Source organism: Xenia sp. Carnegie-2017, unplaced genomic scaffold (genome assembly GCF_021976095.1).
Source record: "Xenia sp. Carnegie-2017 unplaced genomic scaffold, XeniaSp_v1 HiC_scaffold_22, whole genome shotgun sequence".
Lineage (NCBI taxonomy): Eukaryota > Metazoa > Cnidaria > Anthozoa > Malacalcyonacea > Xeniidae > Xenia > Xenia sp. Carnegie-2017.
The window spans coordinates 1,192,654-1,203,484 of record NW_025813485.1 but is presented as its reverse complement, the minus strand read 5'-3'; the positions used below and the strand labels follow the sequence as shown (position 1 = coordinate 1,203,484).

General features: G+C 32.8%; 3 protein-coding genes across 3 annotated transcripts; 1 reads left to right on the top strand and 2 right to left on the bottom strand.

The window, feature by feature from the left end:
- Positions 1-231: 231 nt before the first annotated feature.
- LOC124447473 (leucine-rich repeat-containing protein 63-like) lies at positions 232-6,288 on the bottom strand. The gene is made up of 12 exons (XM_046998420.1): positions 5,798-6,288; positions 5,541-5,597; positions 4,159-4,414; positions 3,671-3,756; positions 3,281-3,375; positions 2,761-2,844; positions 2,389-2,470; positions 2,087-2,156; positions 1,914-1,997; positions 1,689-1,833; positions 956-1,044; positions 232-665 (listed from the first exon to the last, which is right to left on the bottom strand). The coding sequence occupies exons 1-12, from the start codon at positions 5,919-5,921 to the stop codon at positions 467-469; spliced, it is 1,371 nt and encodes a 456-aa protein (XP_046854376.1). The 5' UTR covers positions 5,922-6,288; the 3' UTR covers positions 232-466.
- A 56-nt stretch (positions 6,289-6,344) lies between these two features.
- Positions 6,345-9,052, top strand: LOC124445894 (WD repeat-containing protein 82-like). Its single transcript, XM_046996679.1, has 9 exons — positions 6,345-6,543; positions 6,899-6,996; positions 7,071-7,137; positions 7,582-7,681; positions 7,773-7,889; positions 8,001-8,159; positions 8,288-8,357; positions 8,557-8,699; positions 8,819-9,052. Exons 1-9 carry the CDS (start codon positions 6,383-6,385, stop codon positions 8,867-8,869), a joined length of 966 nt encoding a protein of 321 aa, XP_046852635.1. The 5' UTR covers positions 6,345-6,382; the 3' UTR covers positions 8,870-9,052.
- A 192-nt stretch (positions 9,053-9,244) lies between these two features.
- Positions 9,245-10,774, bottom strand: LOC124445895 (dnaJ homolog subfamily B member 9-like). Its single transcript, XM_046996680.1, is given in 4 exon segments — positions 9,245-9,487; positions 9,608-9,902; positions 9,905-10,014; positions 10,393-10,774. Coding segments are annotated over 4 exon segments (705 nt in total). The 5' UTR covers positions 10,616-10,774; the 3' UTR covers positions 9,245-9,410.
- Between the last annotated feature and the right edge of the window lie 57 nt (positions 10,775-10,831).

Sequence of the window (10,831 nt, the reverse complement as noted above, 5' to 3'; positions counted from 1 at the left end):
CACCATGTGTTATTTGTTACACTCTCGATGCATCAGGTGTTATTTGTTACAGCCTTGATACATCAGCAATGGAAGCATTTGGAGGTTGGGGCATGGCTGGGGAATTTTCTATCCCCCTCCCAATATTTTGTCTGTCCCCAGTCTTCCCTATTTCTTTTGACCTAGTGCAGCCACTGTACATTAGTTTGATCCGCGCGATTTACCATGTACCAGAAGAATATGCTCAAAGTATTTTGTGAAAACAAAATTATAATTTCGTGACTTCTCAAATTTTGCAAACTTTGCGTTGTTGCAAATCACCCGTATGTCAACAGAAAAATCTGTTACATTTCCATCGTTTCAGTTATCGAATGTTTACGACGTTCTTACATCGAAATTCATTTTTCCATTCGCAAACATCAAAAAGTTAAAGGTAAAAACTCTAAAAACTTTGATGTTCGTTTTAGTCATGTCTATTATGTGTTGATCAGGTTGAAGTTTTGCAATTTTTACTCAACCAATTATGGACTGCGTTCGGATTCTTTTTAAAAGCTCTCCTACATGTGTGTGCACACACTGTAAAAATTATTGGAATATATTTTACTCCAAACATATTTTCAACAGTCTTGATGATTCTCACTCCAGGACCAAACATAGGACCATCACAACAATCACAGACCCCAGGACTATACAAAAGATGACCATGATGTCAACAAAGTCAACAATTATTACGTATCTTCGTAAATTATTACTTGAGTAAAACACAAATCAGACTTTTTTTTAACATTTCTTTCATGATATAACATAATCGTTACTTCAACACAAAATCAAACTCAAAATATGCATTAGCAAAGAGTAAATCCTGTTTCATCATGATAACAATTTCACTCTAACTATGTATTTCTTCATATTTGTATTTTTTTTTATCATGATTAATGTAATCTTTTTGATTTGTTATAACTAACGACAGTTTTACCTCAGTAACTGCTTTTCTATTTCTTCGGGAATAGCTTTAATCATCAAACCATCTGAAGCTACTTTCTTCGCAGCCAAATGAAATAGTCTCTGTAACAAAAATCAAAATAAATATAAATTAGTTCATATAATTGTTCATTAAGATTTTTTAAAATTATTTTCTGATAATTTGAAGCTGAAAAAACTTATAATATAATATGCCATGAATTACAAATTAAACCGTTGAGTTTATATCAGATGATTATAAAATTAACATAATATTAAAAAAGGCGAAACGAAAGTTTCAGAAACTGCAAGACGAATAATATATACGGAGACTTCAAAAACCTTAAACTTGTACGACATTTGTAGTGATTTGTACGAAATTAAATAATTGTATACGAGGATTCATCAATTTTTTTTCCAAATATAAATACGATTTTTGTTGTTCATGAACGTTATTAATGAATATATAACATAGTCTATGTTAAAATTGGGCTTATATTGGAAATAGTGATAACGTTGGTGTTGATTTGGGAAAATAAACAAGATGTCACCAGATGCTTAGTCAGTCTGACTTAAGTTCTGCTCTGCAAATTTCAGCTCTATGATATCACAACTGTTTTTCAGAGAGTGAACATAAAAAATTGCGTAGGAAGAACAAGTAAGAAGGTTGACTACAGCGTAGCTTTGCAGTCTTACAAGTTACTTAAATGGAACCACTACAGATGTTTGAAAAGATTAACATTTCTAACCTGTGGACCATTACATGTAGTTTCCCGCCAAAACAATGGATGTGTAAAATTGTTTACCATTCGAAGATGTCTCAAGTTAAGTAAAAGTAGGCCGGTTGGTAAGGCACCTAGTTCATTTCCTTCAACATTTAACTCACGTAATGAACTGATCAATAAAACAAACACATTAAATTAAAAAATTCTCAGTGTCAAAGTAAAATACTTTGCTAACACTCAATCTTACACCTTAAATTTCCTATATCTTTGGGAAGAAACGACAGCTTGTTATACGACAGATCCAAAAAAGTCAGTTTCCGAAGAGTAAAAAGACTGGAATAGAAAACAATTCATTAGAGAATAAATTAATAAAATAACCAAATTGTTCCAAACACATTTATAAATATTTTGCAACACTTAACCTGATGGGAATACATGAAATAAAACAAAAAGAAACCACCAACAATTGAAGTTGTTGTAATCCTGCGATTGCTGAAGAAAAAGAAGTTAAAATCAGTTTTGTTTGCATGCACGTACACTACAATATTATTCAAAGAAAGACAGTCTGTGGGCAGTTGACTCTCCTATAGATAGATAGATATAGATATATATATAACCGTACATCCTGTGTCCCAAGTGAAGGAGTTACCATTGCACTATGGTGATAGCCGGGAGGGCACATTGTTATACACGTTGTATGTATGTATATATCTATATATCTAACCATGAGGCAATTCTTTTATTGGATTATTTCGAAGGTTTAAATGGACGAGGTTTTTCAATTTGAAGATTTGTGATGGAATCACCTGTTGAGAAAAATTAAAGAGTTAAATCCAAGAAAGACAAGTATGATTGCGCAGTTTTAACCTTTTATAAATGAAGAAATGTGCATAATCCTTGTTACAGTTGAACTGTACGAGCTCAATTAAGACGAGGAGGTGGGGGAATTCATTACTACTTTGTTGCAAACCATGGTGAAAAATGTTTCACCATATTGACTGTGAATTCTATAACAAAACGCGTGCGGTAAAACCCCAAACTCCTATTTGACGGTAGTAATAAACATGCGAAGTCGCATGTACTATGAGAAACTCACACGAAAGTTATTGAAAGATAAGTTAACAACGGTTAACTTTTGTAACAAGAGTTCAATATTAGGAAGACGAGAGATGAAGTGAGCCTAAAACAAAAAATAAGATGTTAAAACAGTGAAAACTCAATTTTGAGACAACATTGACTTTATCAATGAAATAGTCAACTTTGTCGTGAAATTCAAAAAAAGAAAAGCTTTTCAATGGAAAAAGGATTTTACATACAGTAAGAACTACTTTGTTGTACTAAACAGTGCAATGAACTGCCTACTGCCTAGTGTAAATTTGGTGCTCTATACTCATACGTTAAAGTCATTGCAAACTCTACGAAAATTCTACTTTTTTGGTCATTCCCCTTATGATCTTCGAAGTCGAAAAAAAGTCAATCTGTAGTTTGCTAGATTAGAAAGCTTTGGCCCAGTTACTGCAATCACAAAGTGACCTAATATACTGACTTCAAACGCGTCAATAGAGTTCAGATTTTAAAATTTTTTGCCAAAAGTTACTTCACATTTTCTTCATTACCTTGAGGTCTAAATTAGTACAACATCGAACAATAGTTTCCAAAATAACTAATTCTGCGGCTGTTAACTTGCTCTCATGCTCAATTTCATTATTCTCTGAAATGACAAATTGAGATGTAACGACTGATCAATAGCGGCAAACAAGTCGAGAATTAGCCTGTGTATCCTGTTGTGCGTCCAGCTCGCAAGCTTCAGCGCAGTAAGATCAAACCTGCGGTCAGGCTATGCCACTGCTGAGCCTATTATTATACATGTCTCACATTTGAACGTTCTTAATCGTATTCCACTGACTACTTTCACTATACTGAGTAGGCGACAAAAAATGTTTTTTGAAATCAATGCACAGCTAAGTTCTACAAAAATAAATCATACTTTCAAAAAAAAAACTTACCAAAAGGCGATGAACACCGTCCTGTTCCATGAAAAAATGCTATTTGTGATCTTGTGAGAAGAGTTTCACTTTGAGGACAAGTTTCTCTAAATCACAAAAAATGACATATTAGTCATTGTGATACATTTTTATAAGGTGCTGAAAAGCAGCCTAGATAATAATATAGTTATACAACTGCAATCTGCCAACAGTTTTTCTATCTAACATCAAACATGTCTAACATGTATGTACATGATTGTCTAACATGTATATACACAACCTTTGTATGTACATGATTGTCTAACATGTACATACACAACCTTTGTATGTACATGTTAGACAATCTTTGCACATGCCTGCACGTTTCAAAACTTCCATATATGTTACATAAAACTAGACCACACTCATAAATGTGAAACTCAATCACCAATTTAGGGATTGTTTTTCTGCCTCTAATAAACTTCAAATGTTTAATCACCTGTGTATAAAATATATTGCTAGTTAAATACCTCTTTTCTGATGATTCTTTAATCTGTTTCTGCCGGGTATGTCGGTTTATGATTTGCGATACATCAGACATAGCTTTGTCACTGAGTGAAAACAATGGATTGGAAAGCAGAGTATGTGCAAAATTATCAGTGTGTGGAAAGTGTTGAAAACATATTTTATCATCCCGGTCATTCACTTCAACTGTGTTTATAATTTCTGTTATTAGATCATCGAGTTGCTTCTTGTCATTTGTAATTAATATTGCTGCAGCTAATTCTGTAACACAGATTAATAAAAAAAAAGATCAAATTTGAAATCTCCTCATCAATACAGACGTTGAATATGATCAATAACCTAATTTTATTTTCAAGTTCAGTTCTAGCAAAAAAAATTACAAATTTCTCAATGATTTTGGCTTTGCCAATTCAGGTTGCGAATTAACATGTCGCGATTCGCAAAACGCGATGCACTTTTCAGGAATAGCGATGCACTAATCGCGGGTAGAACGCAATACACACAGCTAGTTATATTTACTTTTTAAATATATTTTTAATATGTTACTATCGCGCTGTAATTGTAATATCATTATTCATAAAGTAAATGGTTTGAACCCGGGAGTTCGTTACATGTTTGTAAATGTAGATCGTCCAGGTTGGTATAGTCCTGAGAAGGACTGTTTTTGTTGTTGTCTGACGTTTTGATATTTTCGACTCTGAAGATGACTACCGCTAAGGTTGTCGAAACGTCAGTCAACAACAACAAAAACAGTCCTTCTCAGGACTATACCAACCTGGGCGATCTACATTTACAAACAGGTAATCATTATTCATCCTATTTAGATCTACTTGCAGGGGAAACTGTGAGAGGCTGCTGGTTGTTGGGCTGGAATACTTGTTTACGCATTTTTTGCAGGAAAAATTTTCGCTGTTCTAGCGTCTACTTGTTTTTGTTGTGATAAAATGCGTTCAAATAATTTATTAGTAGATTGCATATTCACTTGAATCATACCAGCCACCCAGCACTTCCGAAGGATCATTATATAATTATATTCATACGAGATAAATCTTGAAAAACCTTCTATAACACTGAATATAGACGTTTTTTGTTGAACTACGGACGTAATATCTATTTTAGTGGCATGATAAACGTTCTACTTCGTCAAAGCTTTGTTTTTATAGTTATATCAGTTTTTATTTTGCGACGGAAATGAAAGGAAAGAAAATATGATTTTTATTTCGAGGGGAGGGTCATATATTTCGAGGGGTCATATATTTCGCTAAGAAATTCGCGATGCACTTTTCCCATCTTAATTCGCACCCTGCAATTTCTTGGGTTTTTTCAGATTTAAGCTGAGAAACATTTATTGAACTGATTGAATGAATGAATTATTCAGTCCACTCACCAAGAATGATTTGTCTTTGAGGTTTTCTGTTGTATCTCATACAAAGTTTGCAATTCTCTATTGGAATAATCAGTTGAAGTTGAATAAGGTGCATTAATAAAGTTTACTTTCAACCACAGGAAATCCTTTAAGCCTATTTCAGCCAGTAAATTAAGAAGTAGTCGAGTAGACAGATAAAATCAATGAGCTTCAGTAGAGTATTGACAAATTTTTCCATATAAAAAAGCCTAGATGACTTTCACTGCACAAATACTTACCATATAAAATATATTTATCAATTTTATTCGAGCCAATTTGATCGGCTTGCTTTAAATATTTTGTTTCATCAATATATTTCCAGGATTTTAACTGTGCTCCTGGTCTGTCTGTTGCACAACACATTTGCGCAAAATCTTCTAAAGTGAATTCTGGCAATGAGGGAAGAAAACGCTCATCTACATGATACTCGCATGAGTTCTCTTTTGCTCTCTTAGGCTTTCTTGAAGGTAGAGGGTCTGGACCGCTTGGCTTAGATGGAAACAAACTTAAGTCTAATGTAGGATATTCTTTTTCAACTTCTTTAAGATCCAATTTCTGAATCGACTTAGGAAGCTTTTTACAGTTTTTTATTTTAATGAGCTTTTCCTTCTCTTTTTATCTCCATTTAAATTCAAATTTCGATGATCAACGTTCGGTTTTGGAGGTAAAGGACGACGTAGAAGAACAGTCGAGTGATCGACATCTCTTGCTTCAACCGCCATATTATTGCTGTTTGTTGTCATGGTAATCAACTATCGTTAAAAGTTAAGTTTGTGCTACATGAAGTATAGCGAAATGACTGAGCATGGTTCCTGATTGGGAAAATGAAGTTGGAAGACAATGTTATTCGTTCATTTCGAGTTGCAAAGGTTTTTCGTGAAAACAGCGATCGAGTAAATCATTTCGACTTTTCTTCCAATGGCGAGACTTTAATTACAAGTAGTGATGATGATTCTATGGTTATTTATGATTGTCTGGAAGGAAAGTAAGTTCAAATAAAGAATATGATTGAACCACAGGTCCACAACCACTCAGTCTCAGTACACACAGAAAACAATATTCATGTTATGTAAACGTTTTGTGTTTATTACCTTAAAGTGACTTCTTATACATTAATGTACACACTTCTACTAACTAGTCCATATTACATAGTCATGCAGCACACTGCTGCCATAGCCATAGATTCTGAGATTCATGATCCACCACACGTAAAACCTTCCTGTTGATAGAAAATATGTATCTATAAATGAAATTGTAAAATATATTGATCTTATAATATAAATGTGCTTGTATATTATGTACATAGAATATTTTATTACTATTTAAATTTACATTTTTAGGCCACGACAAACATTATATGGCAAGAAATATGGCGTGTCATTAATACAGTATACTCATGCATCAAACACTGTTATTCATGCTTCAACAAAAGTAGATGGTAAGAACAGTTATGCATAGATAAAAATATAAACATTGAACTGCAGACTACCAAGATTTTCTTTTAATCTTAAGATACAATTCGATACTTGTCTCTCCACGATAATAAATTTCTGAGATACTTCCAAGGACATACAAAGAGGTAAATTTGTAACATAAGTATATTAATATATGTGTAATAGATTTTCCAGGTCTGGTAGATTTATAAAGACCACCAATTTAATTTGAGAAATTCATGCTATTAAAACTTAGAAAGCAGACAGTTAGAAAATGCAAAGGGATTGCAAGTTTTTGATTAATATTTATTTGGTAGTTTTATTGATAGATTCTATTTAAGTTATGGAAAACCGAACAAAAATGAATAAATGAAATGTAGCTATTTCAAGCTTCATCCAGGCTAACAGCCTAGTATCATATAATTCATTTGGTGACTACTATTACTAGCTTACGTTCGTATTTAAAAGTGACTTGCAAGGAAATGTTGAAGAGAATATTACGTACATGTAAAGAAAAGTATAGTTGTATTTCTGTTGGGCATGAAAAAATAATACATTGTTTTCTCTTTTCTTAACCTTTTTTACTTTAGAGTTGTGACATTGAGTATGTCTCCCTTGGATGACTCATTTATATCTGGTTCTATGGATAAAACTTTACGACTCTGGGATTTACGTTCTCATAATTGCCAGGTAAAACACACTATTAATGATGCTAAACCATCTTATTTTTAAATTTTTTCTTTCAATCTTCACTCGTTTTGATATTTTTATTCCTCGGCAGGGTCTAATGCAAGTTAATGGACGACCAGTTGCAGCATTTGATCCAGAAGGATTAGTTTTCTCTGCTGGAGTAGACAGTGAAATGATAAAATTATACGATCTAAGATCATTTGACAAGGTTACATATTGTGCTATCATATTATGATGTTTTGTTTTGTGTTTCATTGATTCATATGATTATATACCTATGCTAAAAATGATAAAATACGTTTATGGTCAACACTTTTAGGGGCCATTTTCAACTTTCCACATTCAAGGAAACTCTCCTGGCACAGAATGGACAAATTTAAAATTCAGCAATGATGGGAAATTAATTTTACTTTCAACAAATGCTGGAGCAATTTATCTCATTGATGCATTTCAAGGTTCTCAATTGCATACATTTACAGTAAGTTGAAAAAAGCCATGTTTCAGAGAATATTTTTCATCATTTGTCAAAACACAATTGATAATACTTGTAGATTTGATGTACAATGAAGGATGTTGGTTGTGTAAATATTCATTTTTTGTTCATAGGGTGTAGGAAGTTCACCAACTTCTTACATTGAAGCTTGTTTCTCACCAGATTCTCAATATGTTATATCAGGTAGAAAATTTTTACAGCTACACCTGTAAACCTATTTGTCATTTCACCATTTTGCTTGCCTTTAGCAAATATTTTTGCTTATGGTTCCTGGTTTCTTTGTCTTCAGCCTTTAGATGAAAACAAATAGTCGAGTTTCAAAATTTTGCAAAACTAAAATCTATAACAAAAAAATGCTGCAATGTTTTGCTACATTTTTTAGGTTCTAAAGATGGTCGTGTTCATGTATGGGCAGCAGATAGTGGTCAGAAAGTGGCAGTATTGGATGGCAATCATCCTGGGCCAACTCATTGTGTGAAATTTAATCCTAAGTTTATGACCATGACAACAGCTTGCACAAATGTGGTAAGTATGTCTTCAATACATTTGTTTGCATGTGATGAAATGTTACAATAGATATAATTTTGTGTGCACGAAATGTTCCTTTCTTTAACACAAATTTCATTTAAATCTTTCCCATCCAGGCCTTTTGGTTACCAAATATTGAGGAAGTGGAAGATTCAAAGAAATCTTGAATGAAATGCTCTCGAAGGTAGCATGTTAATATTAAAAACCATACACGGCTGGTGTCAGCAACCATCAACCTATTTACAACATCAAGATACCACATGGATGGCAATTTTTAACATGAGTTCTATTTTCTAACTGTGATCTGTGTGGTATGTGCTTTTCGTATAATATACTTTAGTTGATGCTAAGTATTGCTTTTGATTTTCTTAGTGAATATTCTCTTTTGGCCAACGTTGACTGCAATGACAACGTTGAACAATTAATAGAGGGAATATATCTTATTTGTCCATATACCATGACATATAACTGCATTGCAAAATCAAACTGCTGAATATTAAGGATCGAAAACACATTTCACACAATTATTACACAAGATGTTATTCTAACCAATTAAATATATTTAAATATAAACAATTGTAATATTCATGGGCTCTTATTGACAGTGCTTAACCATTCAAAACTTATTATCATTCTCATGAAACAATTTAAAATCAAGCGTACACAAGCATTGAAACATAACTTTATAGGATTCAATAAATAACAATTTTATGTACATTGTGTGAAAGTAGTGACCATATTACCAACTTTACGTGTCACAGTTCGACAACTTTGTTTACGAGAACCTAAAAAAAGGAACAAATGATAATTATATAGATGTGACTCCTGTAAGATTGATGTTTTTACAACAATGGCCTGGATACTACATGCACTTTTATGATTTAGTTAACATAATTAACATGTACCTGATGACTCTCGAAATGTATGTCCAGTATGAATATTGTTTCCATGTGTGTTTCTATGGTGTCCAAACATTGATTCCCCAAAATCCTCGAAACTTTCAAACCCATCACTAAATCCTTCAAAGTCTCCACCAAATGGACTAAATTCCTCATCAAAATATTCATCATCATCATCATCATCATGATCCATGTTGAAAAAATCATTAAAATTACCACCACCAAATGAAAACTTAAAACCATTACCACGCTGTCTGTTTCCATTTCTTCCCCCAAATTCACCAAATCCGTCAAAATGCTTAAAAAGTCATTAAAATCGTATGTTTGTGATCTAAAACCTTCTTCTTTCAAACCATCTTCTCCAAACTGGTCATATAAACGACGCTTTTTTTCGTCTGATAAAACCTCATATGCTGAAGAAGTAAAAATGGAAAATATGTTGTTGTTAATTTCTTAATAAAACATCCATGCATGCATATTTCTGGCAGTAAAATCAAATTACAGAAAGATTACAAGTCTTCCTCAGATGGTTTCAATAAGTGTGAGAGATAACAACACGTGTCTGTGGGGAGAGTACTGTAGTAGGATTATTTTATAATTATAGTGTGACTTACCAAGATGTTTTTAAACTAATGTCACGTAACATGACAATAGTAAGACTTATCAGTTAGTTCATATAACAAGTTAATTTCTACGTCATAAACAAAAATTCATATTCAAACAAGCATAAAGAAAATGAAATAAAAAAATAGACGTATTCAGTATTATTGGTAAATTTATGCAAGACATACCTTCGGCAATTTCTCGAAATTTACTTTCTGCGTCTTTTTCTTTATTTTTGTCAGGATGATATTTAACAGCTAATTTTCTGAAGGCTTTTTTTATTTGCCTATCTTTTGCATCTCTGGGCACTCCAAGAATCTTATAATAATCTTTTCCTGCCAGTACCATGGTCAGTTCTGTGACAAATGCACCGAAAACGGCTGCTATAACAAAAAGATTCTCACACTGCATGAAGCAATTTAAGTTAACCAAAATTTCCAAATATCCTTGAATATACGATCGCTAAGTTCAATAACAATCACAAATAGATAAACTTGGGATATTATGCTCGACAACTGTGACAACCGGGGATTTAACTTTAGATTCAACACGAAACAACATATGATTGGTTTTGTTTTGACATTTGACAGCTCTTATTGTCGGAAACAATCGTCCACCAATCGTGAA

Bases quoted from the DNA above. Each gene is read 5' to 3' on its own strand.
- LOC124445894 (XM_046996679.1), top strand. From the start codon at position 6,383: ATGAAGTTGGAAGACAATGTTATTCGTTCATTTCGAGTTGCAAAGGTT. The intron at 6,997-7,070 runs GTAAGAACAGTT...TTTAATCTTAAG, and splicing joins TGCTTCAACAAAAGTAGATG to ATACAATTCGATACTTGTCT. The intron at 8,160-8,287 runs GTAAGTTGAAAA...TTTTGTTCATAG, and splicing joins CTCAATTGCATACATTTACA to GGTGTAGGAAGTTCACCAAC.
- LOC124447473 (XM_046998420.1), bottom strand. From the start codon at position 5,921: ATGTGTTGTGCAACAGACAGACCAGGAGCACAGTTAAAATCCTGGAAA. The intron at 3,376-3,670 runs GTAAGTTTTTTT...TTGTCATTTCAG, and splicing joins ACGGTGTTCATCGCCTTTTG to AGAATAATGAAATTGAGCAT. The intron at 666-955 runs GTAAAACTGTCG...TCTTTTGTATAG, and splicing joins ATAGAAAAGCAGTTACTGAG to TCCTGGGGTCTGTGATTGTT.